The sequence below is a fragment of the Rousettus aegyptiacus genome, unplaced genomic scaffold, assembly GCF_014176215.1.
Source record: "Rousettus aegyptiacus isolate mRouAeg1 unplaced genomic scaffold, mRouAeg1.p scaffold_m13_p_2, whole genome shotgun sequence".
Lineage (NCBI taxonomy): Eukaryota > Metazoa > Chordata > Mammalia > Chiroptera > Pteropodidae > Rousettus > Rousettus aegyptiacus.
This window is the reverse complement of record NW_023416295.1, coordinates 55,040,253-55,063,782: the sequence shown is the minus strand read 5'-3', so window position 1 is coordinate 55,063,782 and position 23,530 is coordinate 55,040,253. Positions and strand designations below refer to the sequence as shown.

The following is a 23,530-nucleotide window of genomic DNA, read 5'->3' as shown; positions in this document are numbered from 1 at the left end:
TTCAAGCTTGCCCTCAGATTAAGTTTATCTCTAATTTATTTGTCAATTTCTTTCACTTCCTTTTCCAATAAGCTGATTTAAAACTCTTATTGGAGAGTAAAACTTCTCCTATGAAGGTCAAATGAAATCTACTTTAACTTCAGTCACATCATTACCATTTGCAACCCTAATTATGCAAAATATTTGCGCTAGGGTTCTAGAGAAAACATCTAACATATTTAGACACTAAAGGAACAATGAATTCATATAGTTTTGATATTGTACAATAGTTATGTAATATCAAGTCAGGCATTGTATAATATTACATATTATACAATGGTCTTAATATCTATATATTACCTGATATAGTACAATATCTACTATTGTATAAGGGTCTTATTAATTAATGTCTGCTATTGTACAATATCTGATATTGTTAACATCTGATACTGTCAATGACCTTAGCATCTGTACAATATCCAAAATTGTACAATATATGGTTTTTAATTAGATGTAAGAATTTCTCTTTGTTTTTATGACTATTAATTTAGTCCGGTATGTGAACATATGCTCTATAACTACTGTTTCTGGATACAGAACTCTGAAAAGATTGGTCTAGCTATTTATGATGATTAAATTCTATTAAGAAATAAAAGTATGACAAGAGCCCTATAGGTTTGAAGGTCAGTTTATGGTTCCAATGGATGAATGGGATTTGAGACTTAAAATGCTCTGAAAACAGCTGAAGCTGAATTTCACAATTCTCCATCCATTCTTATATATCACTCATCCATCTCAAATTAAAAGATTTTTTCCTATTTCTTCCATTTTAAGATATTCATGCTGTAGCTCACTCTGTCCAGGATAACTTTTTCCAGTAAATAGTATGAAGCTAAATTTAAATTTATAAAATCATTTTTTAAAAAATGAGACCATTTTGCAAATGAGCAAAAAAAAATCACGTTTCCTCAGTTATTTAGACATTATTTGCTAGGCTAAAGTCAGCATGAGAAGTCTGTGCTTTCATTAATATAGTTATATCAACCAAAAATAGTCAAACGCTTAAGTGATTGACTGATTCTTTTTATTATTTCTGAGCCATCAGAACTCCAAGATGATATTGTTGATATTATTTCTTCTTATAATTTGTGCCTTATCATAGTTCCCTGGCATAAAATTATAAATTATATGCTATATAAATAACCCAAATTATTTTAAGTTGATTTTTCAAAAGCTATATATATATATAATATGTATGATAACAGAAATTATATATGTATTGGATGAAAACCCAATGAACTGCTTAATTTAACACATTTCTATGTATCTATTTTTTATAAAAACTGAACTCTCTCCATGTTTACAAGACAGTCTGGGATAACAAGCAAAATAAACAAGAGCCTTTCTGGATAAATGTGTCCATCTGCCAATGTGGTTTAGATCTGATTCAAGATACAAAACTCATTACCTCTGAAAAAATGAAGACATGTTTATTAAATGACCAGGAGAAATTCTACAGTATGTAGAATGGGAATAATAATACTTAAGAATTTATAGGGTTTTTTTTTTTCAATTTTATAAAACAAGTCCAAGGAAGTAAAAATATTCTTTTAATTAAGATGCTTATAGAAAAAAGAAAAATTGATGCAAGGACTCCTTCAAGTTAGGATTTACGATACAAATATTTTCATTTTTTAACAGGGCAAGCTGATGTGTTCACATCTCAGTTCCAAGCTGCCTCTTTCAGAGGGAAACATTGGTATTTTTTAAAGCACATTTACAATGCTTTCCCATCACCCTTGCTGTGTTTTTGTAGCACCTATAGCCATAACTGGCACCTGGGGCTTTGCATTGTTGGCAGTTTCCCTCTCATTTCTTTGGAGTCTATTCAACTGCTGTGGTTTTACTCAGAAGTCAGTACTTTGCATATGTGATTTCCTGAGACAGTCTGAGTAGTCTTTCTCAGAAAACTGTGCTAGTCTGGCTATGAACAGCTCTTCTCTGAGAGGAGCTGACAAAAGCCTGGTCGGGTCAGCATGCTTGGACTTGGGTTCCCAGCCGTCCGCGGCCAGCTTCTCTTCCTGCCCCCTCTTTTCCTACCCCTGCTTCTGTGACATCATTGCACACATCTTGCCATTTCTTTAAAGAGAGAACAAGATTCAGACTAGTCCAGTCAGAAAAAAAGAAAATTCTTCCCAGGGAATCTATGCAAAGCTCCCCTAAAAACAATTCATATTTATCGTTTTAGCAACCAATGTAGAAATGATTTTAAATAATAAACGAAACCAGACTGAATAATGCAAACTTCTGTAAGCTAATAATCTGTTGTGAAGACAGAAGTCTCCACTTAGGGTTCTAGATGTGAAATTTGGGAATGAAGGTAACCTTACATTTCTCGATTTGAGTATTTTTTTAAGATCATCTTGACAGTGCGGTTTTAAGATAATAACAAAATGATTTTTAATAAGCCTTAAATGGCATGCTGTTTCGAGGTGCTAAGGTAAAGAGAAACACTGTTTTATGAAGTGGGTCATGTGAGTATAGATATGTTGGTGTGCTGTGCTGGTAGCGATTCCATGGTCTTCATCTGTGTACCACTGGAAAGAGAAAAAGGTCAGAATTAGGAAGTCAGTTGTCTTTCTTTTCCCAATCAATTTGCATGAGCTCTCACGAGTACACACAGAATAAAACAACGTTTTAATTCCTAATCAGTGTATAAACCCAAACGTGATCACAGCGGGTATCTATTTCCCCCAGAGATTTTCCAGGGCATGTTGTTCTGTCTTACAGATAGTACAGGGAGAACTCACTGTCGATTTGGCTTTACTGCAAAGTGCTTTAGAGATATGTATATTTTAATAAAAATATCCAAATCCACTTGAAAATTCCACTCAAAGGACACTTAGGATGCTTAGGAGGGAATGTTTATTCCATTAAGCTTGCTAGTTTTAATTAAGTGTTATCTAGTGTCAAATTTCTCCTACACTGTGGTAAGATAAACTATTATCATTAAATATTCAACATTTAGTAATATTTATATTTTACATTAAAATATAAATTACATTTTAATAATATTTATATTAAATATAAAAACATTAAAATAATTAGGGGTTTAAAAGGAAATTTTAAAGAATATACATCACTAAGGAACTGGAAAAATCTACTTCAGTATTCCATATATGTGTTTAACATAGTAAAGTCAAAAGTCAAATGTGTTATTTGCAAACACTTAGATTTTTCACTGCAGTTTTTTATCTGTGTGCCTGACATTTTTGTAGAAAGAGATGATGACCTGAGGCAAAAATTTATCAACTCATACCTCATTAAGCAAACAGATATTATGGTAACAAATTAACTTTTAAGAATTGCTTAAAGTATCATTTTTTTCTTTGTAAAAAATAAACCTCAACCTCTTATAAGACTCTGACTCGAAGGCCATTTATCGGGTTTTTCTGGGGCGGGGGAGGGGAGCGGGTAGCAAAGGACAGTCCCACTCCTATACAGTGGGCACTGTTTGAATTGAGCACAGAGAAAAGTATGTATGTTAGAAGACAGGAAAAGCAGGCTTTTCTAGCTAATACAGACAAGAAAGCATTTTACACAAAAACATTTAGTGCAACACATCCATATACATACATATGTGTACCTGTGTATACATATAATTTTTTCTTCTTAATGAGAGAAGGTCTAGTGCAGAAAATGAATTTGACTTAATATCTAGAAACCTTTTGTATAGACAACAACAGCTCTAGCGATTTCCAACTTCATAAAATAAGCCTAATTGTTTATTGCCTATGGTTGTTCAACAAAAGGTAACATGGCAATTGCAAAACCTGAAGCATGCTGCTTATTAATATCCCACTGTTGTTAGAATGGTTAGTAATACATACTAGACAGAAATGGATTTTCATATTTGAATTGAGCTATTATCGTGCTGGTTTCACTTTAGAATTACTCTGCCACACATCTACTGAGTAAATGATTACTTTTGAATCAAAATAGGGAGAGACTGAACAATTCCATGAACAGGAGAGCAGAGTTTTGACACTCCCAGGATACGCAATATTGTGTTTCTCAACCCCAGCTCTCTAATATCATTGAACATTACTGTGTCTATGGCTCAAGAATATCTCTTCTCTAATTCCTCACTGGAAACATAACTCTTTTAATTCTGTCCCACTAGCAAGTTCCCTCCCACTGCACAAAGTTTTGCTATACCATTGCCTGGAAATCCACTCCAGCATCCACCAAGGCTTTGGAGATCTGAGCTGATTGCTGAAAATGAACGTTATCTGCAGGGAGAGAAAGGAAGCATAAAGTCACTAATAGCAGCTTCAGTTTTCTGATACGGAAGGGTGGGAAAGGCTCAAGAAGAAAGGGACTGTTTGAAGTTCCAGGACTCAGCATCCCATTTAGCCCAAGACAAGTGAGTTGTGGAAAGCAACACTGTTTTATTGAAGTAAATGTAACAGTCTTGCCCCTCATGCTTTTGTTTTGTCAGTAGTGAAATTGCAAACCTGTCTGTGATACTAAAAAGTCTAATTAACTGAAACTCACCATCTGCTGTTCCATGAATAAGGAGGTACTCAACTTGTTTAAAATTTTCAGCTCTGCTCATGACTGTTGAATTCTGGAATTGGGAAAAAAGAATGTCATTATTCAAAAAAAGATCTGCCATAAACTGATTTTTCACTTCAGTTTACAAAATAAAATGTTTTCAGCTGGGGCCCCCTTTGATACAAAATATAGCAAACCGATATTCAAGCAAATGCTGTCTCTGTGCATGGCAGAATGCATAGCATGCCCTGTGCCTGGGAGACAGGACTGGAAAGGACGGATGCCACATCTTCCCTGCACATGCAGGAAAAGGGTACAAGCCACCCATGCTGCATACAAACCCCCTTGAGTCCCAGATCCCAGACTGGCTGTGTCCTATGCATTAACACAGGGCAGAGTCTCATATTATCAATGTATGTTCCATGGGCTTATGCTGTAGTTCAGCCAAAAAGTGTATTGCCATGGCAACCATGTGTCACATGGTGCCATACATGCTTCATTTCAAAGAGCCTGTACATAGTATTTGCAACTAAACATACCCTGCAATATGTCATATGAACTTTGGTCCACATTGCTAGGCTCTGAATGAGAAGCAAGTATACCTCTCGTGGAACAGATGTTTAAAACCTAGGCAAATGTAACATATGGGAGGAGAAAGGGGTGAAAAAGATCAAGAATGGCCTTAGGAAATCAGTACGTTGTCTGCCTCATTCTGTATTGGGGGAAATGCTGCTATCGAATCAAATTGCTTCCAAATCAGCCAAGGAAATAGGATCAAAAATTGGGAGGTCAGCTTTTTGAACTGCTTTGTGGCCTTGGTCAGGTAGGACTTCAGAACGAGGGTGGGGTCTTGGATGAAAAAGCCTTTGAAAGCATGGAACTGGCCATCTGATCTTCATTTGGAGATGTTTTTTACAAAGTCGGGATGAAGGTAAAAATGCCACATAGACATCTAAGTGCCTGTGGGAAGGGGTGAGCTAGAGTCTGCTTCCATTGTCTTGTTATGGGTGGGGCAAGGGAAGGGCCAGTAGCCTCCCTACAGGTTTAAAGTGAGCCAGCTAGTCCCGTAGAATCCTGGCAAATCAAAGTCAGCTTTGTGAGAGCAAAGGTTTGTATTTTATAGGTATCTTTGTAGCTAACACAGCTTAATATTTTTGATGGAAGCCTTAGTGGTCTGGGAGGAAACTGGTTGGGGCTAAGGTCAGAGTGGTTGTATTCTAGTCCAGCTTCAGTATCAGTGAACTGTGTACCTGGAGACAGGCTGGGCTCTGAGCCTGGTTTTCCTGGTAAAATGGGAATAAGAATAACTTCTCTTACTCACTCACAGAAATAGGAATCAAGAGACAACTATAAGGACAGAGTCATCCAACATGTTTCTGTTGACTGAGGCTCCTAAGGGCACACTGTCCTGGAAAGCTTAAAGCAGACGCCCTCCAACTCTAGTGCATGCTGTTCCCACTTGTCCTGGCCATATTGCATTTCTGATCCGCATTGAGAATGTATTCATGAACTTTAGAAAGAAACACCTAAGACTCATTTATACTTTTCTTTTCATCTTAAAAAAATCTTTTATCTGGTGAAATGTCCCAGATAAATCCATTTGGGTATAAATCCATCCATCCATCCATCCATCCATCCATCCATCCATCCATCCATCCATCTCAATGTTACCCCATTCATTCTTCTATCCATTCATTTATTTTCACCTAGTCAATCGATATTTATTTATGATATACCCCATTAAACAATAAGATTCATGAGAAAAAGGATTTGTCCATGTTGTTCACCTATCTATTCTTAGTACCTAACACAGTTCTAAATATTAATCAAATGAATAAATTAAAGAAATTTAAGCACTTGTATCAGTCACTATATTTGGTCTTAGTTTTGCAGAGGCAAGTGGGAACAGTTGGGGTAGGTGGAATAAAATATTCTCATTCTGAAACTTACTGAGATATGTTTTACCCACTTTCGACGCATACACTCTGCCATTATTGACAGTAGCTTACATTGAGTGTTTGTCAGTCACTGTGGTGAGCATCATAAAGGGTTTTAATAGTACTGGTCTATTTAATCTTCAAAACATTTCCATGAGATATATAGCAATCCTGCTTTCTACGTGGAGACAATGAGATTCAGAAGTGAATAACTTGTATCTATGGGAGATGACAGAGCTGGACACCGTCTGACAGCAGAACCCTTTCTACTTCCTATGCCTCTCATGATGTGGTGTCCCAGCAGTGGAGCAGTGAGAAATAAATTGTTAATTAACTGTCCTTGAATTTGCAATACACAGATACATTGGGTACCCTTTGGCTCCTGTGTCCCCAGGCTTTCTCAGATGGAATTAATTGGAAGAGAGCTGGGTCTGCACAGCCCTGCGAGATTTGTGAGGCATGTTTTTCTGACTGTGCCAATGAGGCAGAGCCTAATGCGGCAATAGAAGCCGGAGCAATTTTTTACCCTTCAGAGACGAAAAAAAGGATCAAAATCAATCTCCTTAAAGGACAGTGTAGGATTCTAAGCTAGAGACAGGAGAGGCTGGGGCTTGAACCTGACAGTGAACTTTAATAATCTGAGCCCCAGGCCCCGGTGCCCCATTAGACTCCTCGTGGAGGATGCTTCTTGCTAGTCCTGCTCTCAGCCTGTGCTGACTGCATTGCTGTGTCCTCTGCCTTGCTTCTCCCCACATTACATCAAGCTCTTTGCTTGCAGAAGATAGTCAACTTTAACACCTAGACCTGACCCAAATATACAGCTGTATCACCTCGCCTCACCACCAAAAACCTCACAGTCCTTCCTTCTTGGCAGCTCGAACAGCCAAAGCTGCTCCTACAACCTCTCTGAACCATAAAACTGAGAAATGTCACTGAAACATAGAGTAATAGTTAGGAGACATATAAATAAATACGCAGGACAGTTAGCAAGGAATGTGATAACTACTGGAGTTTGGACCAAAACAGTTTCTGGCTGCCTTTTTTTTTTTTTTTTCTTAAATGGAGTGAATACAGGCTGAAAGAAGACAATTTTTATAAACAAGTAAAACCCTGAGCCTAAGATAAATGTTGTGATGTACACACTGTAGCTGTGATGAACTAGACATGGTGAGAAATGCAACATACTGAGAAAAAGACGAAAACTGTGATAAAAGTGTCATGATGCAAATTGTTTTACATTAACAATATTACACTACAAAGAAAGAAAGACAAATACTTTAATGCAGAAAGAGAAAAATAAAACAAAAGCTTCTTCTGCAACTGCAAGATAAGTGTGCCATTTCCAAAGCACACTTCCCCCTGCTCACTGGGAGAAGCCTCGTGAGGGACCTTGCCGTGCGAGGGAGACAGGCAGCCGGAGGCACACACCCGCTTTAAGGCTGCTGCGAACATTCTTTTTTTTTTTTTTTAAAAAAAAAAAGCAGCTGTGTCACCTTGCCTACCAGACTGAGCATCCTGTTTTCTCAATCAAGAAAGACTCTTGAAAGTCCACTGTATGGTGCACTTTAACCTGTGAAAGTCAACACCCAAAGCCAGGGAAAGAAATGCATGCATTATTTTAAAGTATGATTAACAATCAGAAACAATTTAATGGTGTTATTTTAACCCACCAAAATAAGATAATCCTTATTTGCCTGTTGATGGAAACAAATAAAAAGGAAATGGATGACTAAGTTAGAAGCCGAAGAGTCTATCACCACCTACTAAAAAGGAAGCTCAGAGTGATAAATGGGCAAGGATGCAATGGTGGTGCAGTTGGCACCCTCCTGAGGCTAGAAACTTCCGGGGGCCCCGCTGCCAGCAACAGTCTGGCAAAGCGAAGTGGGAAGGACTGGTCCAGTGGCAGTGCCGATTCCACAGCATCTCTGCAAGGAGCTTTTCCTTCAAGCCCCGAGAAGAACCATCTGTAGCTGCTTGTTGGATCATGCTGGTTCCTCAGTTACCTTCCAACAAATAGACCTTTGTATTTTTGAAATAAAAGAGAGAGCTGATAAGAGTTGGGGAAGCACTGTGAGAAACAGAAGTTCTAACAATTTTTAAGCTGCTCCTTGTGCCATCCAGGAACCATAAAGACAATGTGCTTCTTGAGGGTAAAGGTGGCAGCTGCCATGTTTTGAAAGCTTGCTTCATGGCAGGCACAGGTATCTCATTTAATCCCTTCAATAACCCTGTGAGCTAGGTCTGATTACCCTCACTCTCCAGATGAGAAAACTGAGGTTCAGGGCGGTTAAGCAGCTTCTCCAAGCTTGTACTGCTAGTAAGCGCTGGAACTAGAACTTGAGTATGGGACTATCTAATTTGAAAGCCCATTCCCTCTAATATCACATTCTTATGTCCCTTCAGAGCCAGACAACTCACACTATTTCCAGGCCCTTGTAGAAAGAGCAAAGAGCCACTGGTCTAATGGACAGTCTAGTATTTCAGACATGTTACCTAGGGTGTACCGACTTCCCTGTGTATTCTCCCACTTGAAACCAAAGCCTTATAAAGAATATTAAATGATGCTATTTGGAGAAGCACCACTAATGCCACCGAAAACAGAGGCCACAGAAAATATTTAAAAAAAAAAATCAATTCAACCCACTATATCAGATGTTTTACTTGTTTACATCTATCAAACAACTGTCCGCGAGAGATGCCAAAGAAAGAGCTCCCATCAGCTCGACAGGGGGCTCTACCTCAGGCCTCAGCAAACAACACTGGCTTCCTTAAAGATCACACAGCAGTCAACATTTTATCAGCACTCAACAAACAAGTTAAGGTTTGGCTTAAATCTGAAGGTCTCTCTCCCTTTGGCATATTCTGGGATAATAGAACAAATGTCAAATCAGTACAAGATGGCATATTTACAAAATTGCACCCTGTTTTGCATAACCTAACGATGCAGCAGTTCTTAAGGATTGAACATTTCAAATCTGCTAGCAGAAGACTGCCAAATCTATGACTGTTTCATACACTTGCCAAAAGCCTATCAAATTTTGAGCAAAATGCAAAATAAATCTCCTCTACAAGTTAAATCAGTCCCTTCTGTGTGTTCCAGGCTGCCCTCTTCTCCTGGCAACAAGGCTCAGGACTTGGGCCCTGCTTCCCTCGTCCTCGATTTTATGCTCCTCCCTAACGTGTATTCACAGATCCATTTCCTCCCGTCTGAGGTCCTGCCTTAGTGGCCTCCATTTGGCCTCCTTCCCCACAGCTCTTCTTCTGTGTTATCCCTTGATTCATCGGACCTGTTTCACAAATCCCCAGAAAACCAGCTCTATCTGCTACTCCGTGTCTGCTGTGCTACTCCGCCTCATCCCGTTTGCGACCTATGGAGAGTTCCTATGTTCCTCCCCTCCATCTTCCCACATCTTTCTCAACTCGCTTCAGATAAGCACCCTCTCTCTTTCCCTCCCCTCAGTATCTATATGTTATTTAGCATTTTTGTGCCTCAGTTTCTGTGTCTGTAAAATGGGGAAAATTAGAGCGCTTATCACAGAGAATTTGAGGGAGAATTGCACCTAACAGTTCATGAACCTAAAGAGCTTAGGATAATGTCTGGCCATAGAAGCAAGCACTTAATAAATAAATGACAAAATAATAATAAGTGAAAGAAATGAAACTGGATCCCCCTGGTTGAGAGGACTGCGGGAAGGTGCAACTTTAACTTTTTGGCCACGTCCTCTCCCTCCCTACATGCTCGGAAGGTTCAGATTTTCTGGGCGCCACACTCACAATTTAGAAATCACTAGTCTTTTTCATACATATCAAGGACTTTGTCTTATTTAAGTCCATGCTTTTATTACCTGCTTTTATTTATCTCCAAAAATTTCATGTGCATGTTTTGTTTCACCAACAAGGCAGTAAACTTCTGAACTGTTAAAATACCAGGCACAATAAATGGGTGAATGAAAGTCTAAAACATGTTAATATTTTTTATAGGTTTGACTAACAGACCTATGATTGACCATTTGTCAATGTTAGTCAGGAACTCACTCTGTAGAAGGTGGCCACCCTTGTTATTTGCTTATTGCTTTTGGGGATGAGGGTTGTTTCATTGGCCATCTGACTCCTTTGCTCAAATCTGTCCCCATTTCTGTCTGCTGTGGACTGAGACTCACTGGAGAAAAGACGCATCTACAGAGCTGCACTGTCTATTAGCTCTGATTTGTCACCCCTCCTCTTTGGCCGCTTACTTAGAGTTTCTGGGACCATCTCCTTGGAGTTTTAGGGAGGTGAACATTTTCCTTCCTCTCTGAGTTCCTAGTAGCCTTTAAAAGTGCTCCTGCCCTGCCACTTGGCAGTGTTGGGTGATACTCTACAAAAAGAGTCTTATGGAGTCACTGCATTGGGTCTCAGCCTTAGTTCCATGGTGTCCTAATCTACACGACAGTTTTGTACAAGTGGGAGAGGGTACTCTTTAGTTAGATGTAGCCCTAGAGGTGCACACCTTAGTAAGTGGATCATAGAACAACTTTTAGCAGTGCACAAGCTGAACAACTGTGCATGGCATCCCCTGCTGTTCCAATGGCATTTATAAGTGGTTCCTCTGAGTCCATTTCCTAAATAGTAAGTAGAACTTTTATTTCACAGAATGTGCTTCTCTTTGTGATGTGGGTTTCTTTAAATTCTTTTAAATATGAGTCACCAATGACCTAATCGTGAATTCTTTTTCTCATTTGAGTTCTATTAAAAATTGTATTCTCTTCCAAAGGCTATAATGCTGGCTACTACACTGATGATTCGTTAGCTGAAAACATGATCAAAGATCAGGACCTTGCTTCTTACAAACACTTTGGGCATTTCTGTCTTGGATCTGCTGAAGAGAGTCAATCAGCCAAAGTAATGGGAATCGTTTTCAAAATATTGCCTTCTGACCCAGGAAATGCACAGGGCAGTACAATGCTTTAAAGAATTATTTTCTTTGTTTTTTCAAGGAGAGTGGGAGGTGGGAGAAAGAGAAAGGGGCGTGTGTGGGGGGAGAGAGAGGGAAAGTGAGGGGGGGGAGAGAGAGAGAGAGAGAGAGAGAGAGAGAGAGAGAGAGAGAGAGAGAGAGAGAGAGAGAGAGGAGAGGGAGAATAAACCACCTGGGAAAGAAAAGTAAAATAAGATGGGGTCCAGAGGGGCAGCTGGGGCCTTGGAGGAAAATAGAATCTTTAAATGTATTCTTGCCAGAGACAAAAGCACAGGCTCATTTAAAAAACAAAGGAGGGCAGCTTTATTCTAAAGCCTGCTGTGCACCAAATATAGGTACTTAGATTCAATTCTCCACACTCAGAGGAAGCAATTTACCAGGGTAGAAACGATTCGGTGAATACGTTTGCCTCACTTTCTCCTGCCCACCTTAACTATTACCAGCCCAAATAATTCCTCTGAGTAACACATTGGGAACCTTTAGCTCCCTGGTACTGGCAGTTTTAATGTGTCCATTGCCAGCAATGAATTTTGTGCCAAGAAAACCCGACTCCTGGCGGTGGAAGGATTAAACAGTCCTCGAGTGCCATCTGTGCAGTGAAGGAAAAGAGTGACTTTGTGCACCCAGTGTGCGTGTGTTGCCATTGGCAGTAAGAAGTGACTTCTGTTTACATGACTACCTCATGCAGCGAACACCTAAGGAGAGAGATGAAAATGGCCACCTCGGTGTAGAGTTGAGGAAGAGGGCGCGTGAATGGGGAGCCCGTGGGAAAGTCTGGAAAACGACGCAGGTTGAACTAGCAGATTAAAACGAATTATCCTTTCAGGGAAGGTCTGGTTGAAGAGAAAACACCTTGTTGGCTGATGTTCACCTGGGGAAGTAGGTTAGGTGCTATGGACTTTCTTAGATGTCAGGATTTGGACTTGACCCTGTGCTTCTAGACTTTGCAATATGGAATACTTTAAATGAACTTTCGACTCATCGTCCACCAGGTTCTAGAGTGAAGGTTAGGGTCCCGGGCAGTATACCTTCCATGTTCCAGGAGTTTTTAGCACATCGGGATATCTGAGAAAGGCTTTTGGCAACTCATCAAATATAGTGTACCACAGGAGGGATGGTTCAAATTTAAACATCCTAGTCAGGTCATTGACAAAAAAATTCCAGAGAATTTTTTAAAATGAGAGAAGTGATGGAGACTATACAGTCTTTATTACAATGTTTCTGTTCAAAAAGTTTTAAAATTAAATTAGAGGTTTTAAGGTTTATACTGGGTAATCCAAAGAATATGATGTTGAGTAAAGCCTTGAATAACCAATTATGAGTTCAAGAGGGATAGATGGAGGATTAGAGACATACAAGGAAAATGCCATGGGATTCAAAAGGGGATAATACTTCCCTCGAAGAGCAGTACGAGTTTCCCTATGGATAGAGATGGAGACAAAATGACATTCCAGGCAGAGGGAAAAGAGGACAAAGCCTCAGAAATATTCAGATAAACTGGACCATTGTAAGAAGAGTGTTGAACACCTGGTGAAAGAGTAAGGACTGAAGTCAGTTGGTCTATTAAAGTGCTGTAGGTGGGAGTTAATCTCACAGCTCCGTGGGGTATAAACTGGAGTGTAGAAGGACAAGCTAAGGAGAAATCAATTGAGTTGTAGCAAAAAGGGGAGATAGCCATGTGAGAGCGAAGACGTGTCTATGAAGAAGGGCAAGGCTGTCTGAAACAGCTTATCGGATGCGGAAGAGAAAGAGTGGGAAGCGTTGAGTCCAAAGTATCATGTGAGACAATTAGCAGAAATGAGGACAACCTGATTATGGGACTGCTTTGTAGTGAAAGATGATTCATGCATGTCACTTTACAGGTGAAAACACACGCGCAGGCACAAACGCAGATTCATATCCTTCTCTATCTGTGTCAGGACCAAAAAAATTCAAGCAAATCGAGGTATTAAGTGACTTCCTCCCCCCACCAGCCTTGCCAGAAAAAGCTGAAAGATATAGAACTAAACTGTCTATACTTATGTTGCAAAACTAGAAACTTTGAGTATTATTGTGTTTTTATCAAATGTCTTTAGAATCCATAGTACTGATAACATCCACGATAATGTATAAATGTTGCTCAGAGAAATGTATTAATATGAAGCCCACGTCTTGAGAGCTGTGGAGCAGATAAAGGAAAATTGTCCTCTTAAATGATTCTTGCTTTTGTTTTTCTTTCTTTTTGATTCGCTGTCCCAGGAAGAGTTTGAATTTCTTTTGAAGAATGTAAACATCAGATGATTTGCCTTGTCATCTGTTAAGTTTAGGGTTTTCAACTATCATGACAGGATCAGAATTCTTTTGTATGGACCAAAGTGCTGGAAGAGTTCTTAATACTTAGTCTAGCACGTCTGGAGGCATCAATGTGGCTCTGGCTTTGCACTGGCATCTACACTAGCACATGGGGCTGCCACAGATAGTTGCACCCATAACATCTTTCAAATACGGTAGCCCATCTGCAGAGAAACCTGCCCACTGGTCCTCCCATCAGACAACCAGCCTGTTGCATGCTATTGAGTAATTAGGGTTCAATGGCTTTTCAGAGTACCACCCACCTGCAATTACTCCTCACCTGCTCTACTCAAATCTTGTGTGAAAAAAAAAAAAACTGTACACATTTGTCTGTGAATAAGAAAATTATAGCCTTGTACATACATCTTAATTATGATAATGGCATAAGAAATTCTAATATACAGCTAAAGGTTTAGAATCTTCTGGGCTCTAAAGGAATATGCTGAATTTGACATGTTTTCTAAACTGAAATTTTTATAATTAAAGTAATTATCTGGTGTTGCTTTGTATTTCCAAATGAATGCATATTGTGACCTATATAGCATACGATAAAGACTGTAATTATGCAGAATATAGTAGGGGAAGCTACTGGAGTATCTTTAAACCACCTGTGTTATTTCTTTTTAACAAGAATTTTGTTGGAAATAAAAAAATATATTTTCTAGAATAGATACATTTTAAAATGTTCTTAAACCACTTATGAATAGGTTTAAAAATGGATCTGGTTCCTCATCTCTTACCTTGTAATGGTCAAGGTTGTCTTCTGCAGTTGGGAGACCCATGTAACGTTCTGTGTACACTGAGTCTATGATGGAGAAAAGAAAAAGAGTTAATTCATACAATAAGAATTTTCTTCCTTTTATTGCGTTATTTTATGTGCTTGGGTATGTCTTAACTTGAGCATAAGTTTATATTGTTACCCTCAGAAGTATCTCATCCAGATCATTTTTTATTTGGCTTGTTAATGCGACCAGACACCTGCTCAGACTCCTGCCTTTGCTCACTCTGCCCCAGCCCATCCCCACGTACCCCTCATGATGAGGGCAGAGAGAGATTAAACTAGATGACCTAAAACCCAGTCAACAATTCACCTGCAGGAAAGTCAAATGTGGAGGATTCTGTACATTATCATCTGACTTTCTTAATTAGGAAGTCACTTAATGCCTCAATTTGCTTGAACTTTTTGGTCCTGACACAGTATATGCTCTGATTTATTACATACTATTTCCTTTTGGTAATCTCCAGTAATGTTCGATTACTATTTGCATACTTAAATAATATATTTTGGCAGTGTGAAATTAACTATAATAAAAAGAAAATTCAGTTATCATTTATTTGCTGCATAACCCCATATTGGCTCAACTACTCCATCTGATTCGAGTTAAACATTTGTTTTCTCTCATTTTGTGGAGAGGCCTCAATTTTGGTGTTATGACAGTAGAGTATTATGAAATGAATTACATTAATATCTGCAGATATTAATATCTACATTAATATCTATTTATCTGAAATGACCTAAGCTCTTTTTTCTATATGTGGCAGAGAAACATATATATTATTGATTTGCTTATTTTGGATACTTAAACATAATTTTTTTCCTATTTTTTAAAATAAAATTATATATCATATATATCATATGTATATCATATCTAAATCATCTATATTGTATGTATCATTATATACAACACACACACACACACACACACACATCCTAAAATATCAGTGAGAAAATTTACTGTGGCTGAATTCTAATGTAACTTTAAAAATCTGAAATAACTTTTGAAAGATGCCCCCTTAAATGAAAGATTACAGTAAATAAATAAATATAAGAATAATATATTGCCATTGTGCTACTCAGGTTAACGGCTTGAATTTCACTGTAATTGTACAGATATTTCGGTACCGATCTCATGAATTCTTTAAATGAATAGATCAGCTAAACCACAACCTTCAGCAGCATTTTCACCCTTTTTGTGTGACTGGCACTGTAGACTAGAAACTACATTGATAATGAGTGTTCGTTGTTTCACATGTATTATTTGACATGCCATTTCTATGGAAATCAAAATATTTTCCTCCAAAATTAGTGAGAGCAATATTTTATCATTTTGATTACAATGAATACAGACTATATGTAATTTTACATACCTACAGGACACTAAAATAGAAAATATAAAATTTAAAGGACATTTTAAAACATAAGATCTTCATAAAATGCTCATATTTTTTAACATTTAAATGTTAATAGTTTATGTTGTACATTTGATGGGGGCGGGGGGGAAATGTCCTTTAAGGACAAAACAAATTTTTCTTCAAACAGCCACAAGCTTCAGTTCTTGTCCTAGAACATAATACCCCTTTCTTATTATGCTAACCAGGTTTACATGTGTAAGAAGATCTGAAATTTTAAAAATAGTGTTTAAAAATGCATAATGCGGTTGTAAACTTTGAGAAATATGCCTTGAAATACCATTTGTGCATTCCTTCTATTTGATTTTTTTGTAAAATTGTTCAAATTTACAATTCTAGAAAGTTCCTATGTGTTAGGTTGGTCCATATATATCTAATGAAGTTCTCTTATCATCACATATTTCTAAACTCACAAAGATTGTTTCTATTATTTTATTGACCACCAGAGGTCTCCAAAAACAGGCCATCCAATAGAACAATTACTATAAAGCAGAAGAGCGTTATATGAAAACAAATCCATTGTGTAAGTATCAAATCCTAACTATGTTCTCCAATTTTTTTTGACAGCAAGATAGCACTGTATATTTTACATTGGCTTCTCTTGACTTGGAGAGGTTTAAAAAAGCGTTTTCCACAAGATTGGTACTACCATATGTTAGGACATAAAATATTTAATGAGCATGTTCATTATCAACGATTCTATCCTTATACTATATAAAGGACTTGAGTCAGAAGAGACACAGAAAAAAATTAATCTCCTCACCACCTCTGGCTTCTCCCCTACCTATGTTGCACTGCTCACTCTCTCCCCTTTGTGAATAATAGTCTTACTTGTGTATGAAGTCTTATAGAATAATATTTTCTCAGCGATGAAGAGGATAATTTAGAATGAGTCACTTGGAGATGATTGAAAAAAAAAACAAAACCCCCAGGAATTCCTCTATTCCTACTTTCCTCTTTCCACCTAAAGCCGTACTTATACTTGATCTTTACCAGAAGAGAGATACATGCTTCTTTTATTCTGCTAATAAGTGAAACCCAAACTCAAGTTAGAATACAGATAAGGAAGTGTTTATCTGTGGAAATGTAGCATTTGGGATGTTGTGAAATTTGGAAAACAATTTGTTTATAAGAGTTATTGGTAAGAAATTGAAAAAATAGAATTTGTTCATAACTCTGTAGGTAACACATAATACCATCGATCCAACAATACCAACAGCAGAATAAGTGAGATCATTTCATTCTAGGTATCCAGGATGTACCTGTAAGATAAATCAGCTTATTCACTGTTAGAAACACTGAAACCCAAAAAGAAATAGTTTTGTCATTGGAGTTTTAAGGTCAGTGCTCAGTATCTCTTTGTACCTGATAGCAATTACATACCATAGAACTCCCATGATGACACAGGCGCCACGGCTATTCCACACTTGAATACACCACTTCCTGCTCCCAGGACCATCGAGGTTACGTACCCTCCATATGACTATGGAATGGAAACAGTTATTTTTATGGAGGTAAAAGAATTAAGGACATATGGTAAGCGAGTCGCAGTTTCCACATTTCTCACATCTTTATATACTATGCCTCTTTAGAGATGAAAAGCATGGTAGAGGAGGCTTAAATTGTCCTTAATTGGACAGTATCTAAAGACTGCATTTTCAGAGCCCTAGTCCCTTTTCTTAGTAGGTGTGAGGGGAAAAGCATCAAAGTTGCTGGGTAGTAGCAATTAAAGAAAAAATAAAAACAATAAACACTAACTCTTCACAGACTTCTACTCATGAGAAAACCCCACCCCCTTCCTCTTTTCCTCTCTTCTTCCCTCCCTCCCTCCCTCATCATAACAAACAGAGGAGTAAGCCTGAGCTCATAGGGATTCATTGCTCAGCGATCTAAGATATTTTATTTGGACCTTTTTAGATTAAAATGATAGATATGATTTTCATCTCCAAATATTTACATGCAAAAAATATATCATCCTGCTCTGGGTTATATTCACTAAGAAATGCTTATAGAGTCATCAGCCAAACAACTACTCACCCAGCCCCAAATTGCAATTCTTTTGTCATCCACAAATCCCATTTTTGAAAATTGTCTAAAATACATAGAAAAAGTCCATGAATTAGTACTACACTGTGTATAGAAAACTAAGATAAATGCATAAATGTGAAACCCTGCCATTTGTTCTTTATTTTATTCTATTAGAAATGAAGATATAATACTTCCAGCAATCAAATAAACATCTGAGGTCAATGTCTTTCATTTTTAATTTAAGAGCCAAATAAACAAAGTTTCCTTTTATTGGAGTCCATAAAAATTTTGTCTGTGTGTGTGTGTCTGTGTGTGTCTGTGTCTGTCTGTGTTTGTGCGTGTGTTTCACAGAAAACAAATCCTGGCAGTTTTTTTCACAGCTTTATATAAAAATTTGCAGCCCAGATGCACTTTTCTTTACATAATTGAATTTAAATCTCTCCAGATGTTTTTCAGTTTGGGAGAGGCTGCCCCTACCATGGAGAAATATAGGAGCATGGAGAACATCTGGGTAGGGCTTGGAAATGTATCCAAGCCTCCAACCTGAGAACTTAAACACCATTCTCTAAATAAATCCCTTTTCATATTGGGTGTTGATTAGTTAGCTCAGCACCATTATATAAGAACTTTTTCCTTGATGAATTAAGAAGTCTTTTTGACACAAAATTGTGTTCAGTATTGGAATCTAAGTAAAGAAAGAAGAAAAATGTTTTAGGTACCTGTTTGTTAGTCTTAGCCTTACATCAAAAGGTGATTTATTTACTTTTTAAAACTCTAGCAAATAGGACACTTAACTTTGTATTGAGGGATGTGGGAAACCCTCACGTTGACCTATATGTGACTTTGAGAACCTGAGTTTTCAATGTCTTAGGCCGCCCTGAGTTAAGCAATATTATTTAAGTAATATTATTAAAAAGTATAAAGTAGTTTTTAACTCATCTTTTCCATGTAAACTTTTAAAACTTAGAATAGACATGTACACAAATGTGCATCAAGTCATAAGTGTATAAGTTGATAAATCTTTACAAAGTGAGCATATCCTTGAACAAAGATATAGTGTATTACTATCACCCAGAAGTCTCTGGGTCATTTCTCCTTTTGCAAAAGGAAAAAAATGAAATGTTTTCCTTTTATTGGGTTGTATAAAAATTTTACCTGAATTTGTGCCATGGTTTTGAACTTTATATAAGTTGGGTCATGGAGAATACAAACTTTTGTGCTTAGCTTCTCATTCAGTAGTCTGTGGTTGTCTATATGGTTGTGTATTGTTCTTTTTAGTTGCTGAAATACTATTCTATTGTGTAAACACATCACATCTTACTTTTTAAACTGAAGTTGGACATTGTGGACACTCAATTATGTAATTTTAGGGTTTGTGTTGGTCAGATGTGAGAGGCCCTGAAAACTATGCTCTCTCTCTCACAGAGGACTGATCTGGATAAATAAAAATTTATTTTTAAAATATTACAGCCTTACTCCTCAACAAATTTGTCCTCTCTCTAATCTAAACCTCTTTTTTTTTTTTTAGTTTTAAGAAAAATAATTAATTGTTAACTTTAGTATAAAAGACTCAGGAGGAATACTCAATAAATTACCATCTTCTCTTCAGTTGATCCTTTACTTAAAGGATCAACCCATTTTCAGCATTTCTTGGTTTATGGTTTCACAACATTATTTTAAATCACCTACTTATTATGATTCCACAGGCATCCATACACTTGGTTATAGAAACTCAGAGATTACATTTTCCATTTATCAGTTGAATGCAATTGAATGTAAGAGTTGGAGTGAGACCTGGATTCAAATCCTGACTGACTTTGGCAAATTACCTCACCTAGGAGCTCCCATTTCTTTACCTGAAATATAGGATAAGAACATCCACCTCCCAGGGTTGCCATGCAGCTTCAATGACAATCCAGGTAAAACATTTCCCATGTTACATGCACATTATGGTGTAATCATCTTTTATAATTAAAATTTCTCTTGGGTCAGATCATATCTATCTGTAGTCCCATAACTGGAGAGCATAAGAATGAGTGTGATTCATACTTTATGAAGCTCTTATAATTTGAGCAATGAAGGATGCACTCCACAGTTTCCCCAGAATTAGGTGAGGAATAACCCTCATCCAGCCGACCGTAGAAGACACTCCTAGGACTTCAAAGCCTTCACCTCGCTCTGGTATAAATGGATACTGAACTCCTCTACTTATCCCTGACTGTTGGGACAGTTTGCTTCTTTAGTTAGATGTTTGCTCAGGGGTACATTTACCCCTAAGTTTGTCCATGTATTTGATGAATTTTGAGTTTCTGTTCCTTGAAGGTGGTATAGCACACATGTAAATTCCTTTTCTAGAGTCACATAGAGAGAGGGATTTAGGAAATATCTTTTTTAACTTTATATAAATCTATGATGACATACATTTTTATCTAAACATGTTATCTTCACACACACACACACACACATACACACACACACACACACACACACACACACACACAAATCCACTCCAAGGATGAAAGATTACAAATATATCTCAGGATACTTTAAATTCTTTACACTTTGAGAATTTAAATATAAATTTAAGGGGGGTTAATCTAATGTCCTTTGAATTCCTCTCCTAATCACTCACCTGGCTGCTTCAATTTGATCTTCAACTTCAAGTGTTCCCAGTCGTCTGTTGATTGCGTGCATGATCTTATCTCCTTGGTAACCACTTCCTCTGCCGTCAAAGCTAGCTACTATAATGTTTTCCGTGCTAGCAAGGTAAGTAGCCCAGTTGAGTGTGAAGGTGGCATCTGCTTTTTGACTACAGGGACCTGCATACCTGTGAAAAAACCCACACTGTTGGCCTGTGTGGTTTTCCTGAATCAAATGAGGATCTCCTGCATTTCTATTCCCTGTGGATAAGAAATGTGCATCTTTTTCTGGATCACAAGCCTGAAATCGTGCCAGTAGCCGAGGTATCCACCATGGGTCATCTTTACTTGGCAACATGATTATAAATGGCTGTGCATTTTATTCAAAGATGCCCATCAGTTTAATCTTTGAAGACGGTTATCAAACACAGACTTTGTAGGCCAACATTTTCTAAGTTGTATATATCTTGTAAATTAAAAAAAAAAAATTCCCTAATAGTTGGGATAGGGAGTCGTGTTATGAAAAAATAATGAGGATGACAATAAATGCAGCTTTGAAGTTATCTTTCTATCTCAGCTTACAAACACTCCTAGACAAGTGTATTTCCTGGGTTGGGACTTCTTGAAGGACCTGTATGATATACATCCCATCTCCCCCAGGACCCAACACCATGTTGCACACCATGGCCCCACAAATCATTGTGGAGTGGGCCAAAGTATGAATGAACATGATTCCTTAAAACTTCAAAGGAGAAATAGACTGTTTTGGAAAATGGGCACAGTGTTTGGCATTCTATTTATTAACAACTTTAACTCCCTGTATCTGTGATCTTCACAAGCTATATCCTACCTCCCATACAGTGGTATGCAAAGTTTCTCTCAGGCCCTCTCATTTCCTTTTGTTAACCAAGAGAAGCTCCCTCTAGCTCACTGCATCTCATTTCAGTATGTTGCCTTTGTACCATCTACAGGACTCCTGGTCCCAGATCCTCTCCAGCAACATATCCCTTCCCAGCCCATCTCTCCTACTCAGCTGCTTACTGTCCCCTCCACAGGATGGGATGAGTCCTGCTTGCCTGTCTTTGCTAATATTTTCTTCCTCCATATCCTTAGGGATGATAGTCGAAAGAACTTTAGTTTTAAACAAATTATGGTATTAATTTTAAACTAAATATTGTCACATTCTAACTTTCAAAAGAAGGACGCAGTCATGCATTTCTTGGGCATGTAAACATTTTTTCTTAACAGTGTGTAAAATACCCTGGTCCTTTTAATGATATTAAATTTGGTAAAGTAATAGCTTCCCTCAATAGTAGTTAACATAACATTAAACAACATTATTTTTAAAAATAGAAAACAAAGATTTAGACATCTTAGGACATAAAGAGGAAAATCACTGAAAAGAAATGGGCACTAAATTTACCGCGTGTGTGTTTTTTAATTTTCCTAATGAAGGGGAGGCCTAATCATTACTTATTGGGGAGTCAAAGAAGATAAAAATATCACTGTTTCCTAAGGGACCCTTTCTTTAGGATTGGGGCTAAAGCCTAAAGCAAATTAGTGTCACTAAAGTCAAAATGAGGCATAACGAAAATCAAATAGCACAACTGGAAGTTGAAAATACCTCTTTCTCTTCGAACTTTTATGTTTTGTTTATAAAGAACTGGAAATACAGTGAAACAAGGTCATGTCTGATGCTGATATCTATACCCCTCCTCCTCCTCCACTTCCACCTCCTTTTTTTTTTTTTTTTTTTCTAGTAACAACAGAAAAGTGATATCCCTGAGCTTGAGCTTCAGTTTTCTTTTCCGTGTAATGAGCCCAATAGAAATCGCCACATGGATTTGCTGTGTAAACGAAATTACCTGGCATGCAGCAGGCACCCAGCACATTTGTTGTTTTGTTTTGTTTTTAATAAAGGAAATGAGTCAAGCTAGGGCAGGAAGACTAGAATCGTGGCATTATGGGTAAGGTCAGCACAATTTTGGGAGGATTAAAGTTAAACATATTCCTAATAATTATCAAAGATATTTTATAAAGTTGCCGTATATGGAAATCACATGAATTCACAGTTACTGCTCAAACACTTGTGATTTCAGAACTTTCTCTAAGACTTGAAGAAGTTTGGATTATAATGAATACTTTCCTATATCACATATGTTCTCTTCACCAAAAAGGGGAATGGAAAATACCAGGCAGTGATATTTCAGGAACTAAAGAAAGAGAAACCTGATGTCCTAATGAATCAAAGGCAGTTATGGGAGATGTTTGGCTACGTTTGGGGGTAAGGAAACTGTAAAGGCTATTAATACCCATCTCTTGCTCATTAAAATGTCCATGAAGAAAGGATTGAAGATGGGGACTTGAGAATTCCTTTGGAATTCTCTTGGAGTTCAGGGAAACAAATCAAAACAAAATCCATGTGCCATTAGAAAGAAGGTAGAAAACACAGGTTTGGGTTTGTGATTACAAAATGAAAGGAAGAGATAGTAAAATTGCTTCACGGTGATTCAGGAAAATAGTAAGGATGCATTTGGCTCTATTTTTGAGTAAGCTACACTGGGAAAAAAATGTATGATAGCTAACTTCTATATTATTCCCTCCTCTTGAATACTTACACGTCTAATAGTAGCGGATATTTCTTGGATTTATCAAAATGAGGAGGCAAGATCATCTGATACCAAAATTCTAAACAAACAGAAAGATTAATTAGTGAATTAAGAACAATTATTAGCACATGATTTTGTCTCCTTATCTGTCAGTGATAAGTCAGATCTAGAATTAAACAATTTGTTAAATTAGTTATAGAAGAAGAAAATGAACTGCTTGGATTGAACATGTATTTTAGAAATACAAACATTCTCTTATATTAGCTCAGATAAGAACAATAAATTTGTTTTTAATGTATCTATTAA

The 23,530-nt window shown here is 37.5% G+C and overlaps 1 protein-coding gene across 2 annotated transcripts in view; it reads right to left on the bottom strand.

Annotated features, from left to right (window-relative positions):
* Positions 1–1,448: 1,448 nt before the first annotated feature.
* The window catches only part of DPP4 (dipeptidyl peptidase 4), a 73,759-nt gene continuing 51,677 nt past the window's right edge, over positions 1,449–23,530 (bottom strand). For both annotated transcript variants that reach the window (XM_016146440.2, XM_016146439.2), the window contains exons 19-26: positions 23,234–23,303; positions 20,609–20,803; positions 17,986–18,040; positions 17,332–17,431; positions 14,499–14,563; positions 4,537–4,609; positions 4,198–4,271; positions 1,449–2,576 (exon numbers count right to left, since the gene is read on the bottom strand). In XM_016146440.2, the coding sequence (XP_016001926.2) occupies positions 2,475–2,576; positions 4,198–4,271; positions 4,537–4,609; positions 14,499–14,563; positions 17,332–17,431; positions 17,986–18,040; positions 20,609–20,803; positions 23,234–23,303 (734 nt within the window). In that variant the 3' untranslated portion in view covers positions 1,449–2,474. The remainder of the gene's footprint in view (positions 2,577–4,197; positions 4,272–4,536; positions 4,610–14,498; positions 14,564–17,331; positions 17,432–17,985; positions 18,041–20,608; positions 20,804–23,233; positions 23,304–23,530) is intronic.